The sequence below is a fragment of the Ursus maritimus genome, unplaced genomic scaffold (assembly GCF_017311325.1).
Source record: "Ursus maritimus isolate PB19 unplaced genomic scaffold, ASM1731132v1 scaffold_10, whole genome shotgun sequence".
Taxonomy (NCBI): Eukaryota; Metazoa; Chordata; class Mammalia; order Carnivora; family Ursidae; genus Ursus; species Ursus maritimus.
The window spans coordinates 75,886,800-75,909,784 of record NW_024423344.1 but is presented as its reverse complement, the minus strand read 5'-3'; the positions used below and the strand labels follow the sequence as shown (position 1 = coordinate 75,909,784).

The following is a 22,985-nucleotide window of genomic DNA, read 5'->3' as shown; positions in this document are numbered from 1 at the left end:
GCCATTCCCGTGTGTCAGGTGCCACCCAGACAACCTGGAGTCCTCTCGTCATCCTCACATAAGCCTGGGCAGCAACCAGAGTTCCCGGAGCAGCCAGGAGGACCAAGCCTGGATGCCTGAGGACTCAGGGTGAAGATGAGTCAAACGAACTGTCGGTTTGGGTGTCTGAAGACATTTGGGGGGAACTCTTCCAAAGTCTCTATGAGTCACTGAAGCCGAATGCAGTTAATCATAAAGTTTTTAAATGTTTATGTTTAGCTGAGCTAAAATATTGTAAGAACGCAATACAGTACACGCATATTTAGGAAACTGAAGGCTCAGTACAACCTCCCCCCCCAATCTCCATATGTAGGCTTGAAACTCCATTTCTTTACTGCATCTATTTGCATGCCAGATTGTGCTGCCCAAAAATGGGGATTTCAGAACAAGTAGACGTGAATGAATGAATGAACAAATGAATGAAGGAATGAACAAATGAATAAGCAGGTAAATAAATAAAGTGTACCGTCCACACCACTCTACCACCTGGCCTCTTCCCCTCCACCTGCTAACCGTCTTCAACTCTCCGTCTATTTATTCTTAGGGTGTGTCTAGTGGTAAAAAGGAATTCACTCCACAAGCTCTAGGTCTCAGCCAGCCTCACGGACGTAAACCATTGTATTCAGAAGGCATGATGAAAACGAGTGAAATAAACTGCAGGTCTTAACGTCCGAGACATTTGGGGAGCCGTCCCAAAGTTCCCCCAACCCCTCTCCTGCTCAGAGCCCCTGCATGCAGCCAACTCCACACCAAAACTCTGATGAAAGCACCACGTTAGGCACAAGTAGTCATTTTAAGTCTAACATTGCCAGTCCAACCGCAGGGATGTTAAATGTTGCATTATGAAACAGGTCCAAGTTTAGGAGTTGCAAAAATTATTTTATCACCTTGTAAACCAAGGTATTTATTATTCATTCTACTTTAGTTAGAATCTCCAACACTTAGCTCATTTCAGAATCATACGGATGATATCCTCTACAAAAGTTAAGTGCAGTTTAGAGCCTCTGTTTTGTTAAAAAATTGTAAAAAGTGAGTAATGAAAATGTCTGCAATGCCTCAAGGCGTTCCATTCCAGAGTCCTTCTCTGCCCTCAACCTGGAGAAATCCTGCCCGAGATGCACACCTGGGAAGGTGTGGAGACCAGCCCGCTGTGCGGTGAGCCTGCATTGAATGGACTGCCCCAAGCACGGGTGACACGTGGGGAATGAATGAATGAATGAATGAATGCCCTTCTCACCCCTGAGGACTACGGAGGAGAGGTTTAGCATGGCCAGAAAGGGTCAGGGATAACCATCCCCCAGCTATCAGACAGCTAAAACATCCCTCACTTCTTTGTCTTTGCCCCCATCTCCCATGGGAGCTGGGGGCACGGAGCCTACCTCACTCCCTTCCTGGAGGGTAGTTCCCTACCACCTAGGGCCCAGAGGCAGAAGAGGGGACTTTCATCTGGAGACAATTTTAATCTCTGTTCCAACTGGATATTTGGGGACCTAAGAGGATTCACAGAACTATAATTTGTGATCAGAAACGTCCTGGGACCTACTGCTGTTTTTTTCTCAGGGCCATAACATATTCTCCTCATATGATCGACTCTTTAAGAGAAGGTGAGGCATGAGAAAAACATGTGTTTTCATGACACCAAAACTCACACTTTTTAATAGGGTGGTTACACCGAGTAATAATACTACAGGTCTGAAAAGCTGTGGACAATTTCACTTATGTTGACGCAATAAAAGAAACATTTTCTTGTGGGCCAACATAATATTGTCCATAACGTTGCCTTTTCAGATGAAAGATAAATTTAATGTGTCTCCTTACTATCTTTTTCAAAAGGTTTGTAATTTTATTAAGTAAAGGAAGAACAGATACTTAAGAGCAAGGCTTTCCATGTTGGATGTTCCGCTAAAAACAGCCAACCCTTACCATGAAACAGAGAAGGATTTCTATAATGATGAGGCAAAATCATTCATGGGAGTAGGGAGGTATTAAGGAAATTTATCCAGAATCCTCTCTGTCCCACAGTTGGTGCTTGAGGTGACGTTCTGGAACACAGCGGGTGGACCCTCGAAAGAAACCTACTTAGAGCTGTAGGAAGACTCACTGACAGAAACTCAGGAGGTGACAGTCCCCACGTGTGCGCACATCACAACTGCCATCACAGGGCAGACAGGAGCTACAGCGCACGTGGGAAGCAGGGGGTCATAAAGTTGCAGGACACTGAGGCTTCCTGATCATGGAAGCCAACTCCCTGGGGAACAGGAACCCTGGGAATCATCTCAAGATCTCCTGAGAAGAGTAAGCAGAAGTGTGTTGGAAGACTTCTCCTCAGGGAGAAGAAGGGCTGTATCCCTGGGAAGGGACCTCACCACACAGCTTTGGATTCACTGGGAAGGAAACTGGCCAGTGAAGAATGGAATTGAAGGCCTGCGTTTCCAGTGTTCTTGGCACTTTTCTACATATGAGGTTATAAGAATGTACATATGGATCTCCGTGTGGTTCAAACATGGAATTTCTCTATGCCTACACTGCTCATAGGGTGTCAGCTGACAATCTACAGGGGAGTTGAGGCCAAGGACTACTAGACACAAGGGTCTTCTATGTATCTAGTGGCCACACCTCGAGGACTGCAGGAGGGGAGGACTGTCACACCATAAGACAGATGGTTCGGCTGTATCTTTTCAAAAATACCAGGAAAAAAGACCCGAACCACTCAGCACAAGAGGCCCAGAGCCTACATGCTTTCTTGCATCAGATGGGCCTTGGGTCTTTCGAGCCAATCAACTTTTTTTTTTTTTTTAAGATTTTATTTATTTATTCAACAGAGAGAGAGGAGAGAACACAAGCAGGGGGAGTGGCAAAGGGAGAGCCCGAGTAAGGAGCCTGATGCAGGGCTCCATCCCAGGACCCTGCGATCATGACCCGAGCCAAAGCCAGAAGCTTCACTGACGGAGCCACCCAGGCGCCCCTCAAGCCAATTAACTCTTAAATTAACACTCACATCTTCTTAAGGGGAGATACTTGCCCTCGTCCTGGGGTTTCCTTCCATGGACAGAAGGTCCACCGGCTGTCAGTCTCCTGGCCTCTGCAGGAGGGCCTTCCTCCACTGCCACAAGCAGGAGGCAGGCCTGGTGGGAGGCTTGGAGCTCTCCTGCCCGGGGCGGCTGCCCCCCAGTACTGACGGGGCCATGGGCCAGCCAGCCTGTGCGACAGTGGAGGTCAGAAGCAGCTTGTCCGCGTTCAGGGGCACCTCTCGCGTCTGCTGTCTCCCTCACAGAATACACAGAACTGGTGTCTTGGCTCCTAACGCCTGACTCCATGGTCCTACTTCTCCACTGATTATGAATCCGACGTGAAGATTGAGTGATAATGCCCCCAAGGACCACGAAAGCACTGCATGCACTTAGACGTGTGAGGACTGGAGGCGGCGGCAAGCCCGTGAGCAGGTGCTGGGCAGACGCGCCGGGAGAGCCACCGAGGCCCGGCCCGCGGTCATTGTGCCCGAGATCACGACCAGGCCGGAAGGAGGCGCGTGCTGGCATCACGGAACAACATATTAACCCTGTGTACCCTTCACTTTAGAGGCCAAAGTTACAGTTTAGAGAAAGAAATGTCTCAGAAAGCGGTTAACGCACCGTGACTCTGATTTGTGTAGCAATTCTCAAAGGGAGGTGCGTGGTGGGGGGGATGTCCTAGAGCTCCCGTTGCTTCCACAATGATTGTGTTGTTCTTGGCTGTTTCACAGGATTCCTTCTGAAGGTAGTTTATATGCATGCACTTTGTGAACACTAAAGTTTTAAACAAAGTTATTATGTTATTATATCATATATCATACACATTATTATATATTATGTATATTATACACATGACATATATTATTTTATACGTATATGATATAAATTATATTATCATATATGTATATAGTTATATTATATATTATTATATATGTAAATAATATATAAAATATACATATATGCTATATATTATATATATTACTATATATGTTATACAATACTTTGATACATAATATATATTATTATATATAGGATTGTGAATATGATATAGTAATATACATTACATATAATGCATATATATAATAATGTATATGATACAACACATTGTATATATTGGTTTTGTTCATATTTTTATCATTATTCCTTTTTGCCTCCTTGGACCACATCATTGTCAACTGAGCCTAATAAATAAAGTTTTAGTATGCTTCAACTTCTGGAGTGCCCTGACCACAAAGTGTGTCCCCTGAATGAGAGCTGCCCCAGCCTGGTCGGTCCCCAGACTGTCGCGGCCAGTGCACACAGCCTGTACGGACATCATGACCACGGCGTGCCACAGGCTGGGAGACAGCCACACTGCAATCTTACTGGCTTGATTCTGGCCAAATACTGCAAATGCCTTGGTTCATCATAATTAACCAATCATTACTATCTCCTGCATTATAACTCAGGATTTTAGCTTAGAAGCGACCCTATTAGAATCTAGGTAGAGAAAGTAACATCTTTTAAAGTGTACAATATTATTAGCATTGTACCTATCTTGCTGTAATCCAGGAAACGAGCCCAGCATTCCAAGAACAAACATTTCATCTGATTCAACTTCACTTGTTTTCTTTTAATAACTTGTTAGAGTACATCTTATTTATAGTTATTCTCTCTTGCAAAATTTACCAAAAAAAAAAAGCCCAAAAAACAAAAAAAAACAAATGTAGTGTGAAAAATACTCCCCATCCACATCAAGAGTGCTCGCCAACTTGAACCACGTTTTTTTATATAATGGTTTTGACATGATTACACATTTCAAAAAAATGGAGAATTCATAAACAGTCAAAGCCTAAGTTTATCCAAATTTTGAGACCTCTCTGAGACTTAGAAAATGGGTCTGTAAATCTACAAATCCTTCAGCTTTCCATGAATTTCAATGAGTTAGAAATACTGCAAACATAACCTTTCTTTGCAGTATTTTGAGATTTAAATTTAGGTTTGGGTGACCGCAGGGAGAAATAAGAGAAAAACATGGGAATTATGACTCATCTGAGAATAGTGTTTCTTCTAAGTTAAATTCTAACACATTAAATCATTACTAATTTCCTGCTAATCCTTGTCCTCATTCATTTGCTTAGTAAAGAATTTTAAAAGACAGCATTAACACCCTAAATTTACATATTGACACAGTGGCAATATTCCCACTGAAAGGGAAATAATTCGCTTTCCAAGGTTTATGTTTGTATATTTTTCTGTGTGTGTGTGTGTGTGTGTGTGCACGCGCACACACAGTCAAACATCGAGGCTATGTATAAGTTTTTCTAGTTACATAAATTTAAGGCTCTGTAAGATTTATATGCCAAGGGGCGCCTGGGTGGCACAGCGGTTAAGCGCCTGCCTTCGGCTCAGGGCGTGATCCTGGCGTTCCGGGATCGAGCCCCACATCAGGCTCCTACGCTATGAGCCTGCTTCTTCCTCTCCCACTCCCCCTGCTTGTGTTCCCTCTCTCGCTGGCTGTCTCTATCTCTGTCAAATAAATAAATAAAAAATCTTTAAAAAAAAAAAAAAAAAAGATTTATATGCCAAATGGAGGGGTGCCTGGGTGACTCAGCTAGTTGAGCATGACTCTTGATTTCAGCTCAGGTCATGATCTCAGGGTCATGAGAGCAAGCCCTGGTTTGGGCCCAGTGCTCAGCATGGAGTCTGCTTAAGATTCTCTCTCTCCCCCTGCCCCCTGCCCCCACCCCTGCTCATGTGCTCTCTCTCTCTTTCTCTCTCTGTGTCTCTAAAATAAATACTTAAATCTTTAAAAATAAATAAATGTCAACTGGAAATTTTCTAAAAGTTTCTATGTGCCTCTGAATTTATAACATTAATTTTTTTCAATGTCAATTTCAGCAGTACAGCCAATAATTTTATACAAGATTAATTTGTAAGACTTAGCATATTAGTATCATTCTGTGAATTAGTTTCATATTTAAAGGAAAATGACAAACTAACTGACAATAAATAATTATAAACCCAAGAATCCTCACCATACCAAACTCTAAAGTAGAGCTACTAAAATATTGATAATACTACACCTAGATCCCAAATCCCAGACCGTATCGACGTGCTGTGAGATTTACATGTGCACATTTTAATGAGGCCTTCAGTGTCCCTTTGTCCTTGAAGTCTTCTGAGATGCCCACACTTCTTTAAGAACTGTCCCATTAATACATGTGTTACTTCTAGTGTTTTCCAAGAAACCTCCAAAGGCAGCAATTTTTAGGAATTTAGTGAAGAACTCTATATGGACAACAAAGAAATTCTCAAAAGGTTTCATTCAAAGACAAGCACACGTGTGAAAACTTCTGGATGCATTTCCTCTTTCAATGGCCTGCTCAAGGTCATTATTAGTGACAAGAATACTAACAAAGTTTTCCATTGACAAGATGCCATGGAGGTCTATAATTTTTAGATCATCAAATAGTCCTGAAAAGCTACTGCTTTAAAGGTGATTAAGGCCATGAGTCAAAATGAGTACCATAGAGACCTTTTGTCAAATAACCTACAAATAAGTGAAGAAAATAGAAGGCTTACTAATCAGAAACACATCCTCCAATTGGTTCTAAGAGAGACATGGACTCCTCAACAAACGTTAAGTGTTTTAGATATTTTTAAACAAGACATCTTCTTCCCAGATTTATAATGATTTTTTTTTACATTTCTCGGTGCTCAGAAGGCCATAAATACCATCAGTCCAGAGAGAACGCATGTGCGTCTCTACGCATGAGATATGATTTGATTAATTCATCAATGTGTGTCAATCAAAGCGCCTGCAGGAGGGGAGCCCCTTCAGTCGGTGACAAGAGGAGTAACGCTGCAGACCCGCGTCCGTCAATCCTACCTGCCGTGCTCATCTTGACTGTGGAGGCAACAGTTCATGGTGCCCACCAAGAAGCTGAACAAACGACTGAACAGGGACTTGGCCAGGAGATCCCGGTAAAATTCAGCCATCTCCACGGTGTGTCGCCGGATGATGGTGTCTCCTGGAGTGGCAGAAAGGAGAGGAGGTTGAACAAGGCTTCCCTCCCGTAGAAGCAAACAAGACCGAGCACATCCGTTTTATCCCTTCCACATCCCCCTACGCCAAAACGTGTCAGAACCACGCGACAACGCTAATAAATGAGGTCTCTGCCAGTTCTTGCTTAAAATGTTTCCCAAAGAGAGGGCCATGGACGCTGTTACCGACCCTGAGCACAGCTGTGGATCTCGAAGCAGGCTGTAAAATTTCCTCTCCGTTAGGGAACCAACCGTTGGCGGGGCCCTCTTAACAAGTGTTCCGATAACCGCTCTCTGGCTTGAGTATGAATTGTCCCCAAGGCCTTTGCAAACCTGGCCATCTGGAAAATTAGTCATATTTTAAATATTTTCAAAGACATGCTCCAGCTAACCAAAAAGTGAGCGTGGAGTTTGGGAACAGGTTGGGGCCTTCAGGTAGAAATGTTTATGTTATTCTCTAAGAGACGGTGATTGAAATCTTGAGTGATAAGGTTTTAGAAGAGACTGCAGAAGAAACCAAGGAAAACAAACAAACAGGGACGATGTGGAGCTGAGCCTGTGATAGCTTTGATGCTAGAGACGGAGAGGAGGACGAGTCTAGCACTCCTACTGCGGGGCTGTGGCCAGCCCGGCTAACCTGGGCCACACGGCCGAGCCGGGGGTTAAGTAGTAGGATGAAGACCGTGTGAAGTAACAGCTAAGTGAACTGTTGGTCAGTGGAGGAGAACTTCTTCTGAGATAGGCAGAGATAAAAGAAACAAAAAACAAAAACCAGCAGGTAAGGAAGACTCAGAGACCTACAAGTTCAAGGCCATCGAGATCAACAAACAAGGTGGCCATGAAAGCAAGTGTGCCATTTATGACATTATAGAGTTAAGGTCTCCAGAGTCAACATGATTGAGGGTGTCGATTCGTCACCAACATGGCAGGCAAGTAAAGACACAAAGACAGTGTAAGCAGAAAAACATGCGTATAGTAAATTCTAGATACTAATGGTGAGTTCAAGTTTTCTTTAAAAAGTCATGAGACATGATTTTGGAGAAGTTCAAGAAACAATACAGTTAGATGCAAGGGCTGGTAGGAAAATGGCTCAGAATAAAGCATAAAAGTGCAGTGGGCCTGAATACTAAAGGGCATGCTGCGTTATCCTAAAGGGATGAGGCTTCCTCGGAAAGAGCTGGAAGCATCATTGAAAGGCTGTTGTCCACGGACGAAAACCATATTTGCAGAATATGATTCAGAAAGACCATTCCTGAAGCAGTGGGGAAGGGAGACAATATGAGATAAAAGATTAAAGAGGATGTTCCGTGATCTAGGGAAGGAATGACATCTTAAGGCAGTGGGGGCAGAAATGAAGAGAAGGTAGTGAGGAGAGAGATTTGTGGAGTAGAGCTGACAGGCGTCTGGTCTACTCAGGGTAGAAGGAGGAGGAAGAGGCATCAACATGACTTTTGCACAGATGCCTGGATAATGGGGAGATTCATAAGGTTCCAGAACATGGAAGGGAACCCTCTAGAGCTAGGAGGCAGAAATGATAAGCCATGTACTGAAACATCTGCAAGTAGGTAAGAGGAGCAGCAGGTAAAGACGGGTGATTTCGAGAAAAAGATCAGAGGGATGGTGAGTCCTCAAACTTTCATGAAGAGGAAGGTTGGCTGGGCAACAATTTCTAGGGAACAACCAAGCACATGTGGGAAACCCGCTCTCCTTGCCCACAGCACAGAGAGATGCACGTGGCACGTGGAGAGTCATGGCGGGAGTCGGACAGCATTAGATTCTAGTTCCAAACGTGCCTTTGCTAGTGATTCGACGTGCAAAGTTACGTAGTCACTTTGAATCTTAGTCTTCACATCTGTTAAAAAGAAAAAATGATGCCCACTTCATAGCGTGAAAATCCCAGCATTTACGGTACTTGGCACAGCGCCCGTCAGCTCATAAGCGCCCAGCAAACGGCAGCTCTTCTTATGACTTACGCCGTAGAGGGGAGAGGACGCTCGTCACTGACGAGGGTGCCAGGGCATGCACAAACGCTCCCAATTACTTACCTGAGCATGTCCTCTTGGATTGATGATTTGTCTAAAATGACTGATAAGCGAGAAAAGGTGACTAGTTCATCAAAACAGTCTCTCGAGAGCTTCAAGGGGTGTCCAACATAGAGTCACAGCAAGTGACCAAATGGGCTCATAATGCTTTTCTCATTGGGCACTCAGTTCATAGAAACAGTTACCCGAGGTGGGGAAAGGAAGGCTGCATTTGCTCTCCATATCTCAAGGAAGACCACCAACTGCACAAAGGGTAACGTCAGAGGATAATAAAGCTCACCTTTAAAATACTGGACGTCAGTGGTGAGAGCACACACCAATTCGTCGGTTGGCACTTGTAACAATCCGGCCACTAAAATGAAAGCACCGTTGAAAACATAAGGTTAGTAGATATTTTTGGATGGCGAGAACATTACACTTTATGGTTGTTATTTATAAGTTTATGCTATAGATCCATTAGGAGCTGTGCGTATTACAGAACACTGAACTACCACTTTAATTATCAAAGTAAACTAGAGAAACCGCTTCCAGTAATCACACCGCTAATGAGCTGCTGGGGCTCCTGCCTTAAATCACTACAGGTCTTTTCCCTCCTTGCCTTCACGGATGTGTTTCTGGGTGTTTCTCCCGGCCCCTGGTTAAATTACTTTGATATGAGGTGAAGATGTGATGTTCATTGACGATTTGTGGTTTGAAGGTATTTTGAAAAAATCTGGGAGTGACTAACAAGGCAACTTCAAAGGGGATAGAGAGGTTTTTGGCAAGACCTTTGAAGGGAAGTAATTATATTGTTTAAAATGTTTGGCTAATAACATGCCCCCAAAATACACTGGGCGGCAGGGGTGGGTGGGGGTGGAGAATATTTAGAACAACATAAATAAACACAAGTATGTGCCTAAGAATCGACTCTGTAAATGTGGGAAGCATGAGAACATCACATACGTATCGCTATTCATTCCCCAAACCATTTATAAGAAAGAAGAACAAAGTGGATGTAGCTCTCTTATTATTATTTTTATTATTATTAATATTTTTCCACCTCTCTGAATTCTGCTCTGGGAAGAAAGGGCTTCTTCTGCCTGGCTTTTCTGTACTTTGTCTCCACCTACTGGCAGGTCTGCAAAGCTGCACACCCATGAGGTTAATGAGAGCTCTGTTCCACTGACCTTGTTCCAGAAGCTGGAGGTCAGAGACAAATGCAGAGTTGGCCTCGGTCAGAGCAGTGAATCGAATGTCTCCAATGTGTAATATTGCTGCCAGGATCACAAACAGATTCTCTACCTCCTACGCGTTTTACAAAGACAGAAAACACATAGAGTTGCTTAGAAGAAAGATGAAAAGACAAATCCTTTAAAAACCTAATAGCTTAAAAAGCTGATGTGGACCCTGTTGGTGGGGCTGTGACTTTTCAGATCCTGAGTGTCTGGTAAGAGAACTACCCATCTCCAGCTAGAAACCAAAATTGCTTTCATGCACATTTCCTCTAAATCAATGTCTCTGCTCCTTAAAAGAGAGTAAGGAAGTGACACTCTGATATAAATCGACAGTTTCTAGATAAATCTCATACTGAAACATGAATCACTGTGTCCTGATGGGTCGGACTGGCGGGCCATCACCGGCGCAGTCAGATTGCACACGTACTCCCCGGGCTGACGCGGGGCTGCACGCTGAGGCGGCTTCCCGAGAGGACACGGGCTGTGATGTCCATCTTCCCGTTATGTCCCTTCTACGATAAACTGATGGTATGATTAGAGGACTTCTCACTTCTGCTGGGAAATTCAGGAAGGCACGATACAAACATCTATGCCTAGATTTTAAAAATGCTAATTGTTTTTAAGGTATTTTAAGGAAAAGAGAAAGAAATGGATGTTGGCAAGAGCTATTTTTGAGCAGAAGGGAGAAGGAAATAAGAGAGTGTCTGCTGAAAGAGGAGATCTGAGAATCTGGAACTCTGCATAAGGAAAGAAATTGGACCTTAAATTTGGTTTATGGACAGTCATTTTGTGGCGACAATGAAAAATCGAGAAAAGGTTGTAAGCTGAGAAATACTTCTCTAGAACAAATATTTAGTATCATGCTATCAATAGTAACACTGGTTAAGTTTCATGCTGGGCAAGTGACATAATCTTTTAAATTCTCATTTTCCTAATCTGTAATTTTGAAATAAAAAGCTGCTGCCTGTGAAAATTTACTAAGAACAACCCGTATTTGCTTTATAAAATATAGATGGAACAATGCAGCCCTTAGGACCTCCATGAATCTCCCCTAGAACCGTTAGTTTTCACCACAAAGGTTAACTCTACCATCTTTAAAATGAGAACGCTGACAAGGACGGTGTCTGAGTAGTTTTTAGATATACGATACTCTGGGATTGTGGCATTACTTACACACGGCTTTGGTGACCCGCAAATCACAGGGTATGGCTTCAAATGTTATTCACTTACACTGGTTTGGGTCACAGTTTACTCCTCGCGCTACCTGACAACTGCTTCCCCTCTGTAATAAGCCCAGTCACTCCTCAGTAGATGTTCCAGTGCCCTGTGACGTGGGGGCTCTGGAGACACGGTCATGAAGGCTTTGTTCGGACCTCCAGGATCTCAGAGTTTAGTGGTGGAGACAGTATGACCACTAGCCGCACTACGAATTCCGGTGTGCTGAACACTACGCCCTGTGAGCAGAGGGCTGCTGTCCTGGGTCTATGGAGCGTGAGCAACAGTCCCCCGCCATCCCTCAGGGCACAGGGGGAGGCACCTTATAAGCAAGTCTTCCTTGAGGGCCTTGCCAGCCCAGAAATACCTTCCTTCTAGTCTTACCAGACATGATCAGTCCCTCCTAAATGCGCTAAAATGTCACCATACCCGTCACCCTAAAGGATCACAGTGAAGCGATTATTTTCATGTCTTTTGTTAAAATGCACATATTTCTTTTTACCAAAAAGATTGTTGGATTCTCTTATTAGCTACCTTAGGTGGAAAGCATATTTTGGTTGCCCTGCCTTTGAGACTCAATCATGGATTTTTAAAGCCCTGTTTCCAAGCAACGGATACTTTGGTAGAATGATTCCTTACCCATGGCTTTATCCCGGTTTCCTAGAAGGAAGCAGAAATTTCAGGCACAGAAGAAGGGGGAAAAATAACAAAAAAGTACAACAGTAGCAAATGCAAGGACAGAAAAGTGCAAATGGGTGGGAGTCACTAAAAGACAGAAATAGAGAGATTGGATCATTAGAGAGAGAGAAAAAAAGAATAAACAAGATACCGTAAGATTGTGTGTCCCTAGAATTCCCATCTCTGAGTGGGGCGAGGGTGAAGTACCCAGAGCTATTTCCTTTAGGGTGAGTCCCCTCTCCCCACCCTTCCCCACACCTCACTGCCCCGTGAGCTGTATCCATGGGGGCTAGGGAAAAATAAAAAGCAAAAACAAAGATCCAAATCCATCAACTTACTAAAAGAAAAAGAAGATATATAAATCTACGGCTAAATCCAGGTTGCTAACTACTGGCATTCCAAAGTTACCCCTGCAATCTCATATTAACTGCCAATGAGGAACTGGCTATAATTCAAAATGACACCAATGAATGAGGAGGGAACAGCTAACATGTAAGGGGAAGAGAAATTTGAGGGGATGGTGAGGGTCTCCAGGCTTAGCTCGTTTCAGCTCTCTTGTCCACTAGACCTGTGCTGTCTGTTTCAGGAACTACTGATCGCACAAGGCTACTTACATTTAAATTTATTAAAAGTACGAAAAATCAAAAATCCATTTCCTTATTGGCACTAGCCACATTTCAAGTGCCTGCTAGCCACACATATGGACCTACCATACTGATGAGCACAGATCCAGAACATTCCCATGATTACAGAAATTTCTATTGTAGAGCAGTGGTTTGAACATCTTAAATTGTGTTTGGTAATTCTTGAAGAACAAAGAAAAGCTTTACGTTGCACAGAAAGGTACGGTAGTAAGTCATCAGGTTACTTTCCAAAGCGATTCTTAGCAGCAAACAGCTCCCTCCTATTTGCCAGTTCTCTCTGCAGTTGGTCAATGCACAGTTCTTTGACCTATTTGCTCACACGGTTCATCTGGGAAAAGGTCTCCTCAACCACCCTCTTGGAAAGACATGCCCTCTCCTCTGGTCACTATTTGTCTTCACAGGACCTGTGACCCTGCGCACAGTGTTGTCTAACTCCCCCACGAGAATGTAAACTCTAGGAGGCAGTCATTGAGGCTTATTCTCTGCTAAATCGTGAGTATTCCCACCAATATCCGGAATATGATAGGGACTCGGTACATGTTTTTGAATGAATAACTCTTGTACATTAGTCGAAGGGCGGCTTTCTCAGTGAAATATTTATGGTATGACTCACCAAGTGACTGAAGCCGATTACACTCAGGGCTTGTTTCAAAATAGCGAATTTCTCCCTGTTCAGAGAGTGTTCTGCTGTTGACATATCGTCTGGTAGGGTCTGGTTCAAATACCTGTGAGAACAGAAAGCACACAGCCTTATGGCTTGGCTTGTGGTCAAACTGCAGTGGTTAGAAGTCACTTCCGCCATATTTGGTCTCTAGAATAATATAGCAGTCACCTGGACATTGTGTACCCTGTGTTTACAAGGCTTTGACACATAATAGCACATGATGTTTCAGGAAGGAAAAAAAAGTTCTTGTTGTACCAGAACCTATTTACCCTGTTTTACTTGGTTCTCACCTGAGTTGTCCCCTTCCTACCTAAAGGAGAAGGTCACAGATGTTTTATGTACGTCACATAGAAACCTGCTGGGTCCTATCCTATGCTTTGTAATTAATACTTTTATTAAAGACTTTTAATTTAGAGTAACTTATTATTTCTTCTCACCAATATCCTTTAATTATGTGGTGGCTGATTAATCTGTTGATTTATGCCTCTCATGAAACAATCACATAGGGATCCCTTCCCAAATACAGAGTACTAGCAGCTGAGGGTATAAAGAGAAAAGGCTCGTCCTGGGAAGCTCAGCACCAATGAAAGCGGTGTATTGCTGTGCTCAGGAAGGAGAGAATGTCCTATACAACGTACAGTAGAGTATGGGAGCAGAATAACAGAGATGGGCAAGAGGTGTTTGTAAGTATTCAGGAAGGGGACCAAACCCAGAGTGGATGATGAGAAAAGCCTGGGGGAGAGGAAGAGGCTTCCCTTCCAAGAGCTGACACTTAAATAAGAATCTTCCAAGCAAATGTAGGACTCAAGGGTGCCCCTGGAAGGCTTAGCAACATATACCAAGGCACACAGCCTTGACCACGCATGGTGCATATAGGGACTCAAGCATGTCGGCAGAATTCGAGCCTGTGGAGAGAGAAGCAGAACTTGAGCCTGGAGAGGTAGTCAGAGTTTTGTCTCTCTTGCAAAACAGCTGCCATTATGTCTTAGAAATGGTGGGCTGTCCTAAAGGTCTTGAAACAAAGAAAGGGCAGGATCAGACTGGTGTGTGGAAATGAGTATTCTGATAGTCAGTGGAAGATTACCAGGAACGGGCAGGGCTACTACGGGTGCTGGGTGAGCCAGTGGGATCAGCGGTGGTGAAGACAAGAGGAGGGACAGAGGTGTTGTGGAGGCAGATCTGGCTGGGTGAGGGGACAGACGGCACAGAGAAGAGAAGAGAGAGGCATTAATGATGCTTTTCAAGATGACGTCTGGGGAAACGGGCTGCAGAGGCACCTCATGCAGCAGGGCGTTCTCAGAAGGAGGGGTATGTTGTTGAGGGAGAAAGTCTTCTATTTCGTATCAGTCATGTTGGCTTTGAACTACTCATTGAAGTTCGAGTAGAATTCCAAAAAATAATCGGCTGGAAGGACCTGAAATTCAGAAAAGCCTAGAAAACAAGATCTGGAACTCATCAACGTGCCGATGACTGAAACCATGTGACTGGGTGAGCTCACCCCAAAGAAGACACTAACGTTCTAGGGATGAAGAAAGAACTGAATGTTCAGGAAGGGACAAGGAAAATCACAATAAGCCAGAGTCATGAAAACAAAAGGCTAACACTTTTAAGTCTGGTGGATGGGGACAGAAAAGAGACGACAGAAACAAGGAAATGCGTGGTGTTGTGGGGAGGACACAGATCACAGTTGGTGGGGCTGTGAGCCCGTCTCCTCCCTCGGTCCCAGCTCTGAAGCACACAAGTGACACAGTCCAGCCTCTGGGGTGGGGACTGGGAGGGCCTTCGGAATAGTCACGTGCTGAGCTGGAAGCCCACGGAACCCGGATAAGAGGCTGACAGAACGGGAGCGGTGGGGGTTTTGAGGAGCAGAAATTCGCGAGGAGGAAAGAGGGCTTGGAACCAGGTACGGTGGACGGTGGAAGGGACATGGCCTCTCTGACCTACCAGGTAAGGTGATAAATAGGGTCCGGAGGCAGCTAGCACCTCAGAGCAGCCCCTTTGAGCTTCAGTGTTTCTAAGAGTCAGAAGTTGGATTAGATGGCCGGGCGACCTTGGCTTGAGGAGGTTGGAAGAATCTGGAATATCTGCTGTGGAAAAGGGATATGACCGCCAAGCAGGAGGTGTCAGAAGTCTAGGGGCCGCTGCGGAGGGCCCAGGTGGGGCTGAAGCCCAGCTCACCTGCTGCTGGCTCTCTCTCCAGACGTCCTCCGCTGTCTGACCAGGACGGCTGAGTTGGGGGTTGGGGCAGTGGGACCAAAGGAAAAGCTCAAGGGCAGCAATAGCAGTGAGAACCTGGGTTATGGTGGTCAGAGTCATTTTGCCTAAAATTTACAAAACTGTAGTGCCTCGAAAGTCTTAAAAATAGGAACCTGCAACCTCTCTCAATTCTCCTGGCTCCCCCAGCAGTTTCCCAACTCCCTGACGCCGTCTTTTCTTTCCCACTAACTTGATGCCATTGCCTAGGTCAGTATCCCATCAAGAGGCGTCGCCAAACCTCTTGCAAAGAACAAGGGGCCCCTGGGAACATTAGAGAGTCAAAGAGGCAAAATACCATGGTTTCTTGGACAATAATAAAAAGTAATCAATTAAGAAGCCCTACCTACAGCCATTTAAAATATTTCAGCGCCCCCATCCCCCATGTTTTGTGTCCTTATGGTAGAGAATTTCCAGCAGCTGTGACATGCTGCGTGGAGCCGTGAGAACTGGCATTGTCACTTCCGTTACAGCCCGGATGGAGGAAGCCATGTGAAATTAACCTTGGTGGTTGCCGATGGGGTGTTAAGTATGAAATGGTCCAGGAGAAACCCAATCACAATCGAGGATTTCAGAGGGCAGTTTGCCTGATGGAGGAATGATGCTTGAACATTGGTTGTATTTTCCTCTGTGGCCAGAAAACTTGTTGGCATGAAAATGACCTCCCCCCACCCACAACAGAACTCAATGTCTTCTATATAAGTTTAAAATTTCTCCCACTATTCAGTAACATCTAGAATGATCACTAGAAGTATAGTTCTTGGCTATCTGCAAAACTGTATCTTCAAACGGAAAGGTTAGTATCAGAAAAAAAATTTGAAAGTTTATTTTTTGGAGATTAAAAGTACTCACTTTCCCTTTGACCTCATTTATTAATGAAACCACACACAAAGACAGAGAAATACTTGAAAAATACGCCCAGAAAATATTACAACCAAGAATCTGCAGACTTAGAATCAAGTCTGGTTTGACCCTTTCTGACGACATTTTAAACCTTTATTTTCTTATCTGGAAAATGGAGTATAAGTAGATTAAAAATTGACTAAAAAATTCTCCACTTCTAGTTCATGATGATTTTATAAGAAATAAGATAACAAGTGTGTGGTACGGTTTCTACACTCAGGTCACAATGCACACGTACAGCGTGAGTGCTTCCTGGAAATAGTGTATCTTGCACATGTGGGCAGATTTTAGTCCGTGTGCTCTGTCATTAACGAAGCTTTTAATCAAATAACTAATTCAAATCAGGGAACATTTTGAGAAATTATAACAAATGTTACTGACAATACAGAATATTCTAAACAATAAAATATGTTTTCCTGTTCTTCTACAGATAAGATAAATAGATGAAAGGAATAGACCATGGTTCTCACTTCTTGACTATTTTTTCATGATAAATTAAGTAGCATGCAAGGTTCACGACCGCACGAGCAATATTATCATGGTATTTCCAGATGTTTCTAACCCTTGGAAATAGCTCACGATGATTGGGGGGTGCAGGTTACAGACTCCCCGGTGGAAGCCATACTCCAGTGAGGTCTTCCCATCATCTCAACACAGTGGTTGGAAACCACCTTAGATGAACCTGTGTTAAGTGTTTCATCTATTTCCAACTTGTCACCTAATAATTAATGGTCCCACAATTCCCAGGACTGAAATCTTAGAACTCAATGTGTTTTATATCATCTCTTTTATGACTCAAAAGAATACACTTACTACTCAAATGATCTTTTTTAAAATCATCTCCTCCTAACTTATATAACTTGGAACAGTGATGTTTGGCAACACAGAGATTACCTCCGAGTCCAGTGTCAGAAGCATCAGAGATTGTCATTTGTTGAACCAAGAATCTTTGCTATTTTGTTTTTGACAGGCTTAGCAAGTCGCGGGAATGCTCCAGATGAAGCTTCTACCACGGAGCACAAGAGTTACCATGCGGGTTGTGTAATGTTAAAACCTGTATGTGGATTAACACTGTTTGACTAATTCTACCCAAAGGGAAAGGCAATGGGAACTGATCATTTAGACTGTATTTTTTAGAAGCCCTGCTACAGTTCATCCTCACATTGACCTTGAAGAGAGAACCTATCATGCACCCATTTAGGGTAGAAGGGAGCTGAAGCTTCTAGAATGCCCCCCAGCTATAAGCGCGGACCAGCACACACTGGGTATGGAGCCTCCGGGGCTCCCCGAGCTCAGTTACAAGTTTCGTGCAGGGAAGACCAGTCCTATGCTTGCACTGCGGGCCGGAAATGGAGTAGCTCCCAGCTCGGGGGAGCATCTGGGAAACGCAGCGGAGCTCGTGCTACCTCTGGGCAGGGGTCTCTGCCACGGTGGGGAGGCCTCCAGCGAACAGCCCAGACATGGCTGAAGCATCTTTGATGTGATAATGGAATTCAGTGGTGGTGAAGATGAAAGGGAAAGCCAGTGCATCGGACGGTGAGCTAAGGAAAGGAATTCGGCAGTCTAGGTCAGCCAGACCCAAACATACATCTTGTCCCCAAATTCACACCACACCACTAAGACTGGCTTAGCACGAGTGAGCAAAATCCAAAGGGCTTAATTGCTGCAAACAGTAATCCGACCAAAGGCAATATGTAAAGTTGGGCTACCTTAATGGTAAATCTGTAGCTACTGTCATTGTCATCATCCCATCATCATCATCATCAATATGACTTTTTATTGACAATTTGCTATGTAATAGGGTTTTTACATAAATCCAAGTATGTGATGAGAACCCAGAAGGAGGTAGGTTTCAATGCAGCATCAGAAAATATTTTCTAATTAACTTTTTGGAGAGCCACGCACTGCTTTTAAGGTAGTAAGCTCCCTGTCATTAGTAGGTAAGCTGAGGCTCGACAGCCACTTAAATGGGTTTGCTGAAAAGAAAGTCAAGGATTAGAAATTAGGTTGTGTTAGATGACCTTTTATTGCCGTCGGATGGCAATATTCATGCCCTAAGTGTGTCCCTGTAGTAAAACAGTGTCACTTCACACCAAGAAATTTCAAAGTGTACGATTCAACTCTTTACGCTCATACTCCAGGCATGACACGCAGACGTACACACATATTTGACACACGTGTGCCTGTGCCGAAGCAATATTTAACGTGCATCTATGAAATGTCATCAGTACATATTAAAACTCCGTAGTCGTAACAACACATTTAGCTCTCAACAGGACTACGGATAATTCTATTTACAGTCCTATCAAGAAGCAAATAATGTGCACTGAAGTAAATTCAATGATGTGAAGTCAGAAATTTACTTCCATACAAATCTTGACTGAGTGTAATCGCATGCTGGTCCCTCTGTTCGGTGGTGGAGGAAAGACGTGAAATGAGATAGTCAATGAGGAAGATGAGCATACCCTTATTTTTATCATGTGTTTAAATGTGGATTATTACTATATAATGCCATTGTCTGTGAAACAGGGAAGGACAAGCTGATTTAGTAGGTCAATTATATCAAAAGTAGAAAATAAAGTTCTATGGTGGGAAAGTTATGTCCATCCTGATTTCGGGAACTAGTAGAAATATTCTACCAAGGAGCAGATCCAAGTCCCCATGTTTCTCTGAAGACACGCCGAAGAACACACTGTTGTTCCTCTGAGAAAGTCAGTCCTGACTAAATGCTCTTAGGTTTCATTAACAACAACAACAACAACAAAAGGACAAAAACACTGGAAATTAGGAAGTCCAATTTTGTAGAAATTGTGATAACACTGCTATCAACTATATAAAATTATATTTTTAAAGAGTGAAGACTCTTGATCGTAAGTGTTGGCTGAATTGGTCACCCCAAGGATACGTGTTAAGTACTGCTTCTCAGCAGACCTTGTCTCTACCACTATTCCTGTTCATTTCTTCTCTCCAAATGTTAAGCATGGTCAATCCTTCTTGAGGCAAATTCTAGGAAAAGTAACTTTCTCGGTTACTAAATTGATGAGTCACACCAAAGTCCTAATAGATGTGAAATGTGTTACTTAATAAAGTTTCTATTAAGCAGGTTTTTAAAAGCAGGGGCAAATACACAGACTCGGATAGAGAACCAACCAACCCCCAGTCTTCATCCTCACAAAGCTCAGCATCCAGACCCAGCACCATCGCACGCTCTGTAACTTCCATGATCGACTCATAGTTTTACTTTCCCTTGGATAACTTTGAATCATGGAGCTGTGCTATTTTCTCTATATCTCCATGGGTGAGTTTAAGAGGTTTCAGGAGGGGCTCCTGGGTGGCGCAGTCATTAAGCATCTGCCTTCAGCTCAGGGCGTGATCCTGGCGTTCCGGGATCGAGGCCCACATCAGGCTCCTCCACTAGGAGCCTGCTTCTTCCTCTCCCACTCCCCCTGCTTGTGTTCCCTCTCTCGCTGGCTGTCTCTAATAAATAAATAAATCAATATTAAATAAATAAGTAAATAAATAAAAGGTTTCAGGAAACCAAAGTAGAAAGACAGAAGGATAGATGGCAGATTGGAGGTACATTTCTTTTCTTTCTTTCTTTTTTTTTTTTTTTGTTACATATTCTCCAATTTCCCAAGAATCAATGATTATTATATATAACCAGGAAAAAAAAACCTCCATAAAACTATGAATTTCAAAAAACAGGAGCATAATTCTCTAGAGAGTCTCCCAGCGTGTTGTGTGTCTCGGTAATTTGTTTCATTTCATTGCTGAGTCGCATTCCACGGGAGGAGGAATGGACCACACTTTGTCACACCATGTGGTCATCGGAGGAACATCTAGGTTGTTTCTAGTTTGGGACTATTATGAATAAAGCTGTATGAACATTCATGTGCAGGTTTTCGGGTAAATGGAAGTCTTTGTTTTTCTAGGATAAATGCCAAGGGGTGCAAGAACTCGGTCCTATGGCAGCTTTGTCTTTAGATTTATATAAAAACCTGTCAATGGCATCACTCTGACACGAGGAGTGGGAATTCAAGGTAGTGGTGATATGATCTGAATATCAAATACAAACAACGACTGTTTGCAAAAAAAACTCCACCACGGAATTTCAAGGGCCTGTGTCCCCTCCGGGTGCCAGTGGCTCCTGTCTCCCAGTGGTGCCAGGAACATTAAAATAACAGACGTGCAACTAGCAAATGGATACATTCTGGAGACGCAAGGCACAGCGCAGTGATTACAGTCAACATAACTTACAAACTTCACAGTTGCTAAGAGACTAGATGTTAATTGTTCTCACCATAAGAAAGAAATAATAATTATGTGACAGGATAGAGGCATTACAATATATATAGTATGTATCAAACCAACACATCTTACACCTTAAACTTAACACAATGTTGTATGTCAATTATATCTCAATATAAAATTAATTAACAAAGAAAAATCAGCTTCCCAGCCTGTGCTCGCTGGTCAGCACCGTGGGCCAGACACAAGCCAACTCTGTGCCCAGGACACACTGGGAAGGAAGGCTCGAACACAAATAAAAGATATTACTAATAAAGCCCCGTGCATGGCCCATTCACCACGTCAGAAGCTCGCAGACGTTAAACATGATGAAGCTCTCAGGGGTTTATCTGCCCCTTATAAATACAAAAGAACAATGTCTTCTCTATTGTGGGCAAAGCTGCCTTCTACTTGGGGGTGTTTAATATGTAAACAGAAACCAGATAAGGCAAAAGCAAACAGTTGGCATCAACGCAGAGAGGACTGTTTACTAGTTTACTGACGAAGGTGGTAAACTGCCCCTTCTTGCCCAACCGCCCCCACCTTGCTCCTAAAAAGGAAATTCTTTTCTTTATTGTTTTTAAACTATCTGGAAAGTATTAGCGAATTTTAAATCCCCCCCCCCAACGGGATACGAATAAGGTTTTTATTAACCACAGGTTCGGATACATAAATCTCCACCAATGAAAATATTAATATATTAGCCGCAAACTATTTTGTTTGGAAAGAGGAAACCCTGCCAGTGGTCTTCAGGAAAAAAACAGAATCCATTTAATAAATTATGCATTCAGAAAGACTTTGGGTCCTGTGACATTCCCAGAATAGTTTGTCCATATTTTTCTCATCAGTCAGAGTATTTCTTCAGAACATCTGGTGAAACAAATTCTAAACTCTCACCATCTTTCAAATAGTGAATGCTTATGGTCAACTAACTGGTTTCTTGAAAATGTCTAATTCGAAGAGCTGGGGGTGGAGGCCCAAGGACGCAGTCGGCTGCATCTTGCCCAGGCAAGTGTCTGGGGGTCCGACCTCTGGTCTGCAACCAGGCCCCAAGCCTTGTGTCCAGCGTGGGCTTCTTCTGCCCAAGGAAGGGGCACCTCCCCTGGCCTTTTCACAGAGGCACTCCCAAACAATGATCAATATTTAAATGAGTGAAATGGGGCTGGAGAGAGGTTTTTGCTCGGAATGGGTGGCTTGGTCTGCTTTCATGCACCTGTTTAACAAGCCGCTGGCCAGAGGGGCTGCATCTGCAGGAATGGGGGAGGAGCTCGTAGTTCATACGGAGTCACCCCGAGCCCGGTCCCAGCTCTGTGCACGGGAGAGGCAGTCCTTGTTATATGTAAAGACATGAACATGCTCCGGGCAAGGCTGAACAGGTACGGAAGTCCTCCTCGGGGAAGATCGTTACGAAAAAGCCGTGTGCAAGGTCACGTTCATTATGCTGCTGTGAAGGATAAACTTCACCATGCCCCTGTGTTTTAAATCCTGGGGTAGGCAACTATGCTGAAACTCTTATAATATGTAATAGGACAGAAAATGCGAGGCAGACACGGCACTGTCTACCAATGTCCACTGCTGGGGAGTGCACTGTGCCCTCTCTCCTCTGGGGCCTGCCCGTGAACTCAGAACTCGAGCCAAGTGTTTCTGCAACGCTGACCCTGCGAAAGCACCACATGGATGGTAACCCACCTCTTTCAACGTGGTTGTCCTAAAAAGGACTTCTGCTTTCGTGTCAAACGAATTATTTCTATTACCTGCCCTATTTCACTCTTTCGGTCTGACCGATGACAACATTCACAGCATCCACACCTCTCTCTTTCTCCTCCAACACCGTGTGGAATGTCCCCTAGCCGGGATTCTTCATGCACCGTGGATCCAAGAGGTGGGCCTTCCTCCACGTTCCCCGCAGCCTTCAGCCTCTCAGCGGACGCCCAGGGACTCTGGTATATGGTCTGCATGGGTTCAAATCCCCTCCAGCACTGCAGGAGCCTGGTCTCCCAGAACCCATT

General features: G+C 43.8%; 1 protein-coding gene across 1 annotated transcript in view; it reads right to left on the bottom strand.

Moving 5' to 3' along the window:
• Positions 1–22,985, bottom strand: part of MYO16 (myosin XVI) — a 434,741-nt gene that overhangs the window by 195,388 nt on the left and 216,368 nt on the right. The window contains exons 16-19 of the mRNA XM_040624514.1: positions 13,483–13,594; positions 10,285–10,402; positions 9,399–9,470; positions 6,922–7,063 (exon numbers count right to left, since the gene is read on the bottom strand). Of these exons, the coding sequence (XP_040480448.1) occupies positions 6,922–7,063; positions 9,399–9,470; positions 10,285–10,402; positions 13,483–13,594 (444 nt within the window). The remainder of the gene's footprint in view (positions 1–6,921; positions 7,064–9,398; positions 9,471–10,284; positions 10,403–13,482; positions 13,595–22,985) is intronic.